The sequence below is a fragment of the Oncorhynchus kisutch genome, linkage group LG2 (assembly GCF_002021735.2).
Source record: "Oncorhynchus kisutch isolate 150728-3 linkage group LG2, Okis_V2, whole genome shotgun sequence".
In the NCBI taxonomy this organism is placed as follows: Eukaryota; Metazoa; Chordata; class Actinopteri; order Salmoniformes; family Salmonidae; genus Oncorhynchus; species Oncorhynchus kisutch.
The window spans coordinates 55,214,435-55,228,115 of record NC_034175.2 but is presented as its reverse complement, the minus strand read 5'-3'; the positions used below and the strand labels follow the sequence as shown (position 1 = coordinate 55,228,115).

Sequence of the window (13,681 nt, the reverse complement as noted above, 5' to 3'; positions counted from 1 at the left end):
TTGTCCTCTCCTCCAGGCCAAGCTGGCTCTTCAGAAGGACCTGGTGAAGCCTATCTCCCCTGCTACGTTTCTCTCCAACCCCTTCTGCCCCACCACCCTCCCCTCCATCTCCCTGCATCCGCGGCCCAACGCCTCCATCTTTCAGACTGCCGGCCTGCCAGGCTGCATGCCCTCCTTCCTCCGGGCTGCTCCAGGGCCAGTCCGGCCCACCACCGGCTCTATCCTCTTCACCCCATATTGATTCCTGGGTTTTGACACAGGGGTCGTGTTCAGTAGGCAGGGAATGGAAGAAAATGGACAGAGCCTGAGTGCAATGGGGAGAAAACTGAGCAAAACGGTGAGGTACTATCTGAGCTCGTCCAATAAGAAATGCTTGTTTTTGTCTCCCATTGCAAAAATATTTTGCTACGGTGTACCCTAATGAACACGACCCAGTGTATCGGTAGAGAGGGCACCAGAGGCAACACGGAGGGAAACTGACATGAGCAGAGAACCAGGGGACTTCTGACCTTGTGGAGCAGTGAGTGCACTGCATACTGGATGATGTCCTATTACATACAATACCCACCCAATGCACTGAACTGAGAGGACTACTGCACTGCGAAGCTTGAACAAACAACAGTGTATTTATTTGATTGAACTTGTTTACCTTTCTCTGACTGCGTGCGGTTCGTGAGGTTCAGTGGGCCCGCTAAGACCACTGAGGGTCTAAGTATTGGATTCTTGTGGTATAATAAAGAGAATCAAACTGCTTCCTGAATGACTTGAATACCCATAGTCTTCCTATTTGATTAAATTAATGGACAGTTCTAGCTGCGTGTGTTTGACAGTGTTTATCATAACAGCCCCCAGACAGAAGGACAGTCATACCTGATTCACACTATAGAGCCGACCTGAACCATACTGAGCTGGCTTGAATATTTTCTTCTCACATTGTCCTTTCCAGCACGGTTCCAGCAACTACGGTGGATGCATAACTAGACCCGAGCAGTATAGCTTGGCTTGGATCTGCTTGGTCTGGCCCAGTAGTGTGAAATCAGTCAAATGTTTCAGTTGTTGCTTGATGTCAGTGACTGTAACACAGTAATGCAGTTTTGGTCTTTATTCTGTCTGTATTATGTAAGCCAATAAGCTGAATCTCTACACCACAACTCTTCTTATCATCAAACAGTCTGTATTATTGGTTTTACTTTACTTCTGATGCAGCAACTTACAGTAGATAGCCATAGTAACAAATCATTTAGTAACAGTGTTCTCATTGCCCCCACTTCAGAGAGAGAACCCATTCTCTTGGTTTCTTAATAAGGGCCGAATCTTAACTTGAGATGCATTGATGTCAACAGGAGACTTGAAGTCTCTTCAAGAACATGTTAGTTAAGTGTGCAGAGCTCAAGTCAGGATTAGACCCTTGCAGTACTTTGTTTCTGCAGTATATTATGTAATCATCGGTCACTATTTTCTAAGAGGAAAGGTAGAATCTATTAGTGTTCATCATTTGTATCCAGGGATGAGGTCTGTTCCATTTCAAAACCGTGAATTCAGGAATTAAACTTCAGTTCATTTCAGTTGGCTGACTGAATTGACTGAATTGAAATTGAACTGATGTTAACCTGTTTGCATCACCCTGTTGTTTGGCAGGGTTACCATGGGCCTTTCATTTATATCTATGTAATATCCCTAGTTTTAAACGATGCTGCAATATGTTGTGGCTTTCTGATGCAATAATGTACAGAGCATTGAATTGGTACAGTTTATTCTCTGTAGTGTATAAGGTATTGTTTCCCTTTCCACGTTAAAATACTAGTTATGGAGAGCGACAGAGAGACAGACAGAGGTATTTGTATTTTTGAAGTAAAAGAAAACAACAATCCACTCGAACATGAAAGAATGACAGTTGTTTTCAAGATGGTGGGATGTCTTCTGAACCAATATAGGAGGCTGTACATTGAAATTGAAATCTACCTTTTAAAATAAAGTAATATATTTGGATGATTTGCTTCCATATTGAAATTGTATTTTACACAAATGAAAAATAACTTTAAATTATTTAATTATGAACTGAATTTAGTTTATAAAGGAGACCTGACGAAGATATTGTCAATAAAAGGCATGTTGAAATGAAAGAGATATAAGATCCTCATATCGTCTTCTGCTCCTTGCCCTCTGCTCCCTGCTCCTTGCCCTCTGCTCCCTGCCCTCTGCTCCCTGCCCACTGCTCCCTGCCCACTGCTCCCTGCCCTCTGCTCCCTGCCCTCTGCTCCCTGCCCTCTGCTCCTTGCCCTCTGCTACTTGCTCCCTGCTCCCTGCCCTCTGCTCCTTGCCCTCTGCTACTTGCTCCCTGCCCACTGCTCCCTGCCCTCTGCTCCTTTCCCTCTGCTCCCTGCTCCCTGCCCTCTGCTCCTTGCCCTCTGCTACCTGCTCCCTGCCCCCTGCTCCCTGCTCCTTTCCCCCTGCTCCCTGCTCCTTTCCCTCTGCTCTCTGCTCCCTGCCCTCTGCTCCCTGCCCTCTGCTCCCTGCTCTCTGTAAACATGTACAGTATTTATTTTCAGATGATTTTCTATGATGTGATTGAGGCATAAATTAAGTTTTATTTGATATATGTGGTTGTATTATCATTTGTTTGTTTGTTAAACATTTTTTTTGTCTTATTAAATACCCAAACGTATCACTTATATTGAGTTATTGATTAATCTTTTGTAGGACTAATAACTTAATCAGTCTATATGTTTCAGATATTTGTAAACGTTTATAAAAGCATTACTCTCAATTGGAAAACACATTTTTAGGGAAGACTGATTACTCAGTTAGTCGACATTTAAGGCATTATGAAAGGTTTATGGAATAAAGCACAACTCTTAATCATTTACATTAATTATATACATTTTTTGTTTTTATATCATGCCCTATTCATACAATTTTAATGATTAGATTACATAGATATTGAAGTTAATATTCAGAATATGAAGTTATCTAATCTGGACCATATTGTTCACTATGCCAGAGGCAGCATACAGTATGTCCAGCTATATTATATTTGCCTAGTTTAGATGTTGTTTGAATCTGGTAATAAACAACACTGTGTTAATTTGTTTACATTTTATTTGGATTTATTTTATCTTTATTAAACTAGGCAAATCAGTTAAGAACAAATTCTTATTTACAATGACGGTCTACCCCGGCCAAACCCTAACCCGGACGATGCTGGGCCGACGCTGGGACTCACTATCACGGCCGGTTGTGATACAGCCTGGAATTGAACCTTTGTCTGTGGTGACCACTCTAGCACTGCAATGCAGTGCCTTAGACCGCTGAACCAGTCGGGATCCCGTCATCACTTATGCATCAATAGATTTCAGTCTATATCAATTCATACATTTTATTTGTTTGTTATTCATAATAGTACAATTTAAATCATTGCAAAAGTACCCGTTTTAGTTAGTAATATACTTTTACAGATATGTACAATCACAAGCTTTCACCTATATAAGCTACCGACAATAAGGATTAGCCACAATAGTTGAATTTGCTGTTTGCCTAAATGAAACCCCCAAAAATGATGAGTTCATTTGTGCTTATTGACATTCATATTGCACTGTATAGTGATTTCCCACAGTCAAAGTTCAGCAATAAGAGCTACGACGCTGACATTTGTGTAATCTCTTCGCCGTTGTGTTCTGTGGGTGTCAATGAGTAGACTGATACCCCATTTAATGGATCCACAATCTATAGGTAAGGCTGAACAGTGAAATATAAGTATGCAGATGTTTACAAATCCATTTTAACGGATTGTTACTTTTTTTGTTAAATTAACTAATTATTGTCTTTTGTTGAATTTATATAAAAACCCTCCATCCTTGTTTAGCATTATCTAGTCCAAATATGGCATGATTCCACTATTTGTATCCGTTTGCATCTCCTTCAATAAGGGGCTTTTATTTTGAATGTGAAGTGCAAATTCCTCTATAGTGGACAATGGTTTTTGCTATGAGAATTGATACTCCACTACCCTTCCATTTCCTCAGTGATGTCTGTATCAGACTGTCATTCTGGTATGTTTATATAAGTTATAATAAGTACACATATGTCATGAGTTCATTTAGGACTACCAAGGACAGCTGCAACATGACACTGATGAATAAGCCTGGTCTTATTACATGGCTTTAGCTCACATATGACACAGGGTAAGTATAACGATAACTGATTGATGGCTAACCCATCCTTGGCTCTGAGGGAAAGGAGAAAGAAAGTGCATTTAAAATGACAGACTGCTCTATGAGCGACCTGTCTTCTATGTAATTATAGAAAGATGTCATACATCAAGTATCAATTCCATATAAGGTGTTCTCTGGTACTAAACACACATGTTGTCAGGTGATGATTTGTAACCGATACAGTAGGGATTTACGACATGATGACAAAGCTTCAGAGTATCAATGTCAAGATCATCAGATACTAGCCTACGTACATTATTCTAGTTGACACTTCATATCCAATCAACATCATTTCACCATTATTCTTCCACTATTCTTTATCTTATTACCATGTGGGGTGGCACAGTAAACAGAAGTTGCTCATTCAATGAAACCTGTGCTTGTGGTGGAATGAGGAGGACAGACAGAATGTATTCAAGTTTTTCTTGTTGAATTAAGATAATAATTGTATGACTCGCATGGGTGCCAAATTGAAACAAACACCATTCGATTCTGTCACTTCCTTTGTCCTTTTGTCTGTGCCAGTAATACCAGGTCAACCGTATCAAATGTGACATAGTCAACACTGCTTCCATAAATACCCACAGACACCCAGCGCCTCTGAAGTAATGCCTCAGGAACATTATCGACCATAGAACCCAGTCATCCCGATGCCAGACGTGAGTGTATGAGAGCTGGAAATCTTGCAGTCATGGACATAGGGATTTCATCTGCCAAATGAATACTGTTGATATCTTCGAAATCACACACACACACACACACACACACACACACACACACACACACACACACAAAAAACAAGACTAATAAGAGTCCACTTGTACTTGAACTGTCCCTGGGTAGATTGGATAGAGATCCCTATAACTGTAATTATGATACATGTACTGTATAGGGAATGTGGCTACATTATCAAAACATGCAAGGTGTCATTACATAATGTTTGCTCAACACTGCATATCTAGTCACTTCTCCCAATACAGCGATATATAATTCTAGCTTTCTGCGCAGTGTTGAAAATGTTGTATAAAGCCTAGTTTGCTTGGCAGGTATTACTCATATGAGTTGAGCGTACTGCCTCATCTGTCACGACTTCCGCCGAAGTCGGGTCCTCTCCTTGTTCGGGCGGCGCAAGGCGGTCGGCGTCGCCGGTCTACTAGCCATCGTCGATCCACTTTTCCTTTTCCATTTGTTTTGTCTTGTTTTTCCTCACACCTGGTTTCAATTCCCTCATTTACTTGTTGTGTATTTAACCCTCTGTTCTCCCCATGTCTTTGTGTGGGATTGTTTATTGTAGTGCTTGTGCACGTTCCCCGTGAGCGACCGACGGGTTATTTTTGTGTCTATTTATCTTGTTGTTTTGGATGACGTTGGTTTTTGCTTAATAAATCTCCAGTTATTATCCAGTTCTGCTCTCCTGCGCCTGACTTCTCTGCCGCTAATTACGCACCCCGCTACATCATCTGAGATAACTAAGTAACTACAAATCAAATCAAATCAAATGTATTTGTCACATACACATGGTTAGCAGATGTTAATGCGAGTGTAGCGAAATGCTTGTGCTTCTAGTTCCGACAATGCAGTAATAACCAACGAGTAATCTAACCTAACAATTCCAAAACTACTACCTTATACACACAAGTGTAAAGGGATAAAGAATATGTACATAAAGATATATGAATGAGTGATGGTACAGAACGGCATAGGCAAGATGCAGTAGATGGTATCGAGTACACTATATACGTATGAGATGAGTAATGTAGGGTATGTAAACAAAGTGGCATAGTTTAAAGTGGCTAGTGATACATGTATTACATAGAGATGCAGTAGATGATATAGAGTACAGTATATACAAATACATATGAGATGAGTAATGTAGGGTATGTAAACAGTATATTAAGTAGCATTGTTAAAAGTGGCTAGTGATATATTTTCCATCAATTCCCATTATTAAAGTGGCTGGAGTTGAGTCAGTGTGTTGGCAGCAGCCACTCAATGTTAGTGGTGGCTGTTTAACAGTCTGATGGCCTTGAGATAGAAGCTGTTTTTCAGTCCCTGCTTTGATGCACCTGTACTGACCTTGCCTTCTGGATGATAGCGGGGTGAACAGGCAATGGCTCGGGTGGTTGTTGTCCTTGATGATCTTTATGGCCTTCCTGTGACATCGGGTGGTGTAGGTGTCCTGGAGGGCAGGTATTTTGCCCCCGGTGATGCGTTGTGCAGACCTCACTACCCTCTGGAGAGCCTTACGGTTGTGGGCGGCGCAGTTGCCGTATCAGGCAGTGATACAGCCCGACAGGATGCTCTCGATTGTGCATCTGTAGAAGTTTGTGAGTGCTTTTGGTGACAAGCCAAATTTCTTCAGCCTCCTGAGGTTGAAGAGGCGCTGCTGCGCCTTCTTCACGACGCTGTCTGTGTGGGTGGACCATTTCAGTTTGTCTGTGATGTGTACACTGAGGAACTTAAAACTTACTACCCTCTCCACTACTGTCCCATGGATAGGGGGGTGCTCCCTCTGCTGTTTCCTGAAGTCCACAATCATCTCCTTTGTTTTGTTGACGTTGAGTGTGAGGTTATTTTCCTGACACCACACTCCGAGGGCCCTCACCTCCTCCCTGTAGGCTGTCTCGTCGTTATTGGTAATCAAGCCTACCACTGTAGTGTCGTCCGCAAACTTGATGATTGAGTTGGAGCCGTGCATGGACACACAGTCATGGGTGAACAGAGAGTACAGGAGAGGGCTGAGAACGCACCCTTGTGGGGCCCCAGTGTTGAGGATCAGCGGGGTGGAGATGTTGTTACCTACCCTCACCACCTGGGGGCGGCCCGTCAGGAAGTCCAGTACCCAGTTGCACAGGGAGGAGTCGAACCCCAGGGTCTCGAGCTTGATGACTAGTTTGGAGGGTACTATGGTGTTAAATGCTGAGCTGTAGTCGATGAACAGCATTCTCACATAGGTGTTCCTCTTGTCCAGATGGGTTAGGGCAGTGTGCAGTGTGGTTGAGATTGCGTCGTCTGTGGAACTATTTGGGCAGTAAGCAAATTGGAGTGGGTCTAGGGTGTCAGGTAGGGTGGAGGTGATATGGTCCTTGACTAGTCTCTCAACACACTTCATGATGACGGAAGTAAGTGCTACTCAGTTACCTTAGCTTCGTTTTGCTCAGTTACCTTAGCTTTCTTGGGAACAGGGACGATGGTGGCCCTCTTGAAGCATGTGGGAACAGCAGACTAGGATAAGGATTGATTGAATATGTCCGTAAACACACCAGCCAGCTGGTCTGCGCATGTTCTGAGGACGCGGCTGGGGATGCCGTCTGGGCCTGCAGCCTTGCGAGGGTTAACACGTTTAAATATTTTATTCACCACGGCTGCAGTGAAGGAGAGTCCGCAGGTTTTGGTTGCGGGCCGTGTCAGTGGCACTGTATTGTCCTCAAAGCGAGCAAAAAAGTTATTTAGTCTGTCTGGGAGCAAGACATCCTGGTCCGCGACGTGGCTGGTTTTCTTTTTGTAATCCGTGATTGACTGTAGACCCTGCCACATACCTCTTGTGTCTGAGCCGTTTGAATTGTGACTCTACTATACTCTCTATACTGAAGCTTAGCTTGTTTGATTGTCTTGCGGAGGGAATAGCTACACTGTTTGTATTCGGTCATGTTTCCGGTCACCTTGCCCTGGTTAAAATATGGGCTTTCAGTTTCACACGAATGCTGCCATCAATCCACGGTTTCTGGTTTGGGAATGTTTTAATAGTTGCTATGGGAACGACATCGTCAATGCACGTTCTGATGAACTCGCTCACCGAATCAGCGTATTCGTCAATGTTGTTGTTGGAAGCAATGTAGAACATATCCTTCTCTGTCTGATCTCAATTCTCAAACCCAACACACCTCCACGTTTAACATTCTGAGACTCTGAAACAACGTCAGGTTTAGCTAAACATACAGCTCACACAACTCCATGTTACATTCCATCTGTTTGGTCGACACAGGGGATTGACAGCAATTAAAGTATCTACAGTACACATCCAAACAACCATAGGAGACTGCCAGAGGAACAATAGTCACAGTGGGCCTTGTCGCTTCATCTCATCATTGCCATTTATACAAATTAGTCTCTCTATCAAATGTAGTCAAAAATCAGCAAGTCTTATTTTATACACTGCCCTTCATATCAAAAGGAATATGTCATGATATAGATATGTAGATGTAGTATTTAAAGCACTAATACTGCTTTTGTAAGTTAGGTACTTAGGGTCAGAATAACAGTCAGCATGTTGCTTCATAAAAATACACAACAAGATACTTCAGTGAACAAATCTATATGTCTGCCCTGAATAAGATCTGCAACGGCTACTGAATTACTGCATGTGAGCAGGGAACATTTTGTCACAGCTTTTAATAGAAATTGGACAGGCAGAGACATCTAGTGGTTCTTCTTAGACACATTCACTCTTAATGAGTAAGAGTATTACCATAGAAAACACATATAACACACATTTATTTAAATTAAGGGACCATATGCCAAGAAACAATATTGTTGGGACAAAGTTTGATTGTTGGGAATTGGGAGGACTTTTTCAAAACATACATTTTCATTATGTATCAGAGGAAAACACTTGTCTCTGTGTTTCTTATTAGACGAATACACAATTACACATTAATGAATGCATTTATAATTATTACTATAGTAATTATTATTACTGTTTATTAGAGATAAAACAATCTATTAATCACGATCTATAGATCACTATATAAATAGAGGCAAACTTTGCTCACCCACTGGTGATAGAACTGAATTGATAGCCATCTGCTTTAGGAAGGGTTGTAGCTGCAGTTTATAACTTCTGACCTACTGGAATTGTGATACAGTGAATTATAAGTGAAATGCTGCAACATCGAGAGCATGGTTGCATCACTGCCTAGTATGGCAATTGCTTGGCCTCCGACCGCAAGGCACTACCGAGGGTAGTGTGTACGGCTCAGTACATCACTGGGGCAAAGCTGCCTGCCATCCAGGACCTCTACACCAGGCGGTGTCAAAGGAAGGCCATAAAAATTGTCAAAGACCCCAGCCACCCCAGTTATAGACCGTTCTCTCTACTACCGCATGGCAAGCGGTACCGGAGTGCCAAGTCTAGGACAAAAAGGTTTCTCAACAGTTTTACCCCCAAGCCATAAGACTCCTGAACAGGTAATCAAATGGCTACCCAGACTATCTGCATTGTGTGCCCCCCCCCAACCCCTCTTTTACGCTGCTGCTACTCTCTGTTTATCATATATTCACATTCACTTTAACTATACATTCATGTACATATGTACATACTACCTCAATTGGCCCGACCAACCAGTGCTCCCGCACATTGGCTATCCATGCTATCTGCATTGTGTCCCGCCACCCGCCAACCCCTCTTTACGCTACTGCTACACTCTGTTCATCATATATGCATAGTCACTTTAACCATATCTACATGTACATACTACCTCAATCAGCCTGACTAACCGGTGTCTGTATGTAGCCTCGCTACTGTATATAACCTCGCTACTGTATATAACCTTGCTACTGTATATAACCTCGCTACTGTATATAACCTTGCTACTGTATATAACCTCGCTACTGTATATAACCTTGCTACTGTATATAACCTTGCTACTGTATATAACCTCGCTACTGTATATAACCTTGCTACTGTATATAACCTCGCTACTGTATATAACCTCGCTACTGTATATAACCTCGCTACTGTATATAACCTCGCTACTGTATATAACCTCGCTACTGTATATAACCTTGCTACTGTATATAACCTTGCTACTGTATATAACCTCGCTACTGTATATAACCTCGCTACTGTATATAACCTTGCTACTGTATATAACCTCGCTACTGTATATAACCTTGCTACTGTATATAACCTCGCTACTGTATATAACCTCGCTACTGTATATAACCTCGCTACTGTATATAACCTCGCTACTGTATATAACCTTGCTACTGTTTTTCACTGTCTTTTTATTGTTTTTTATTTCTTTACTTACCTATTGTTTACCTAATATCATTATTGTACTATTGGTTAGAGCCTGTAAGTAAGCATTTCACTGTAAGGTGTACACCTGTTGTATTCGGCGCACATGACAAATAAACTTTGATTTGATTTGAAATAATCTGTCTGTAAACAATTCCTGGAAACATTTCTTGTGTCATGCACAAAGTAGTTGTCCTAACCGACTTGCCAAAACTATAGTTTGTTAACAAGAAAAAAACGAGTTTTAATGATTCCAATCTAAATGTATGTAAACTTCCGACTTCAACTGAATATATCTGATTTGATTCCCTTCAATTCAAATGTATGCCAACCCTGAGGCCTAAATCCAACCCTAAAATGAGATGAGGATCCCACTGCATTCCATGCATAGGCGATCCAATTAACTTTCATTTACAGTTTTACTCTGTGTTCAAGTAGACATAGTTATCATAGTTATCATAGTTATAGTTATCAATAGTTTGTTTCTTTGTTTCTATTGTTACGTTTCGAACACACCGACAGTGTATTGCGTAAAATAGTACTCAGCATCGTCTGGATATGTATGCAACAAAAAAATCAACATTCACCTTCTGCTACCATTTCTGTCAAGCCGTATACACATAGTTTGACGCATACGTTTGATAAATCCAACATCTGCATCACACCGAACGCACTGCAACTGCCTCTGCAGCGCAATGCTGCAAGGCAAACACAGCGTTTCATTGTAAATGAATGTAATTCTGGTGTACCAAAATGCAATGACGCTGTCAGTGTGTTCGAAGCATTAGCCATTCAAAATGTACAGGCCGACAGTGTTAATTTTGTTGTGAGGTAGCCTTAATATAAAAAGTCTAAGCTGTTGGGGGGAGGGTTCTACAAAGCTAACATATGGAATTGTTTTAAGAGGGTCATGCCATCGATCATTTAGCTATTTGATTTAGAATTTTAGGACCCCTTTAGGGATCCCAAAAAAGGAAATTATTTGATAAAATCTTGAATTTGCCCTTTACTACTATAGCCCATAGACCCACATTGAATTACACAGGAGGTTGGTGGCACCTTAATTGGGGAGGACAGGTTTGTGGTAATAGCTGGAGCAGAATCAGTGGAATGGTATCAAATACATCAAACACATGGTTTCCATTTGCTCCGTTCCAGCCATTATTATGAGCCGTCCTCCCCTCAGCAGCCTCCACTGATTGAATAACATATTAAAAAATGGCAAAAAATATAAAATATTATCATAAGGAATAAGATTTTGAAGTGTCTGTCCTCTAGGAGATATAAGAAAGCTCAATCATTTTTATATTTTTTACACATATTTAACTCCTTATTTTTGTTGGCACAAAACTACCTCCATACTTCTATTAATTTGTATTGGTTAGCTTCAGACGACAGTCTCATATTTCCTTCGTGAGATTATCATCTTTCCATAGAGTGGTCATATTAGTTGTGTAGGCCAAACCATTCGGACGGTACAGTTGTTTTCCTGAGAAGACCCATTTTCAGGATGGCTCATGGTCTGACAAATACTACTGTAGCTCAGCCAACTTCCTCCACAGATGAGGAAGGCCGACATAGGCGGATGCAGTGGATTGCGACACAGCCCATGCAAGAAAACAAATACTGTATCTTACAACAGGTGTAAACCTTTTTTATTTTTTATTTTATTTCACCTTTATTTAACCAGGTAGGCCAGTTGAGAACAAGTTCTCATTTACAACTGCGACCTGGCCAAGATAAAGCAAAGCATTGTGACAAAAACAACAACAAACACAGAGTTACACATAAACAAACGTACAGTCAATAACACAATAGAAAAAGTGAAAAATCCATGTACAGTGTGTGCAAATGTAGAAGAGTAGGGAGGTAGGCAATAAATAGGCCATAGAGGCGAAATAATTACAATTTAGCATTAACACTGGAGTGATAGATGTGCAGATGATGATGTGCAAGTAGAGATACTGGGGTGCAAAAGGGCAAGAGAGTAAGTAACAATATGGGGATGAGGTAGTTGGGTGTGCTATTTACAGATGGGCTGTGTACAGGTACAGTGATTGGTAAGCTGCTCTGACAACTGATGCTTAAAGTTAGAGAGGGATATATAAGTCTCCAGCTTCAGTGATTTTTGCAATTCCTTCCAGTCATTGGCAGCAGAGAACTGGTAGGAAAGGCGGCCAAATACGTGTTGGCCTTTGGGATGTCCAGTGAAATATACCTGCTGGAGCTTGTTAGCGTGCTACGGGTGGGTGTTGCTATGGTGACCAGTGAGCTGAGATAAGGCAGGGCTTTACCTAGCAAAAACTTACAGATGACCTGGAGCCAGTGGGTTTGGCGACGAATATGTAGTGAGGGCCAGCCAACGAGAGCATACAGGTCACAGTGGTGGGCAGTAAATGGGGCTTTGGTGACAGAACGGAGGACATTGTGATAGACTACATCCAGTTTGCTGAGAAGAGTGTTGGGGGCTATTTTGTAAATAACATCGCCGTGAAATCAAATCAAATCAAATGTATTTATATAGCCCTTCTTACATTAGCTGATATCTCGAAGTGCTGTACAGAAACCCAGCCTAAAACCCCAAACAGCAAGCAATGCAGGGCAAGCAATATTTGCGTTTACTTGATAGCTACCTACACAAATAGCTAGCTAGAACAGTGTTAATAAGATAAATTCATTAAAAAGATTAAAAGCAATACAAATAAGTTCTCCAGTAGGCATCTACTGAGGGAGCTAAGAGCAGTGTTGTCAAGCACGGTGGCTAGGAAAAACACCCTAGAAAGGCCAAAACCTAGGAAGAAACCTAGAGAGGAACCAGGTTATGAGGGGTGGCCAGTCCTCTTCTGGCTGTACCGGGTGGAGATTATAACAGAACATGGCCAAGATGTTCAAATTTTCATAAATGACCAGCATGGAAAAATAATAATAATCACAGTAGTTGTCGAGGGTGCAACAAGTCAGCACCTCAGGAGTAAATGTCTTCATTAAGAGTATCTCTACCGCTCCTGCTGTCTCTAGAGAGTTGAAAACAGCAGGTCTGGGACAGGTAGCACGTCCGGTTAACAGGTCAGCGTTCCATAGCCGCAGGCAGAACAGTTGAAACTGGAGCAGCAGCACGGCCAGGTGGACTGGGGACAGCAAGGAGTCATCATGCCAGGTAATCCTGAGGCATGGTCCTAAGGCTCAGGTCCTCCGAGAGAGAGAAAGAAAGAGAGAAAGAGAGAATTAGAGAGAGCATACTTAAATTCACACATGACACCGGATAAGACAGGAGAAGTGCTCCAGATATAACAGACTGACCCTAGCCCCCTGACACATAAACTACTGCAGCATAAATACTGGAGGCTGAGACAGGAGGGGTCAGGAGACACTGTGGCCCCATCCGATGATACCCCCGGACAGGGCCAAACAGGCAGGATATAACCCCACCCACTTTTCCAAAGCACAGCCC

General features: G+C 41.9%; 1 protein-coding gene across 2 annotated transcripts in view; it reads left to right on the top strand.

Annotated features, from left to right (window-relative positions):
- The window catches only part of LOC109868385 (zinc finger protein 385B), a 126,061-nt gene extending 123,389 nt beyond the window's left edge, over positions 1 to 2,672 (top strand). Inside the window, exon 9 of one of the 2 annotated variants that reach the window (XM_031797785.1) lies at positions 17 to 2,672. In XM_031797785.1, the coding sequence (XP_031653645.1) occupies positions 17 to 241 (225 nt within the window). In that variant the 3' untranslated portion in view covers positions 242 to 2,672. The remainder of the gene's footprint in view (positions 1 to 16) is intronic. The other variant, XM_020457908.2, reaches the window with a different exon arrangement.
- Positions 2,673 to 13,681: the final 11,009 nt, after the last annotated feature.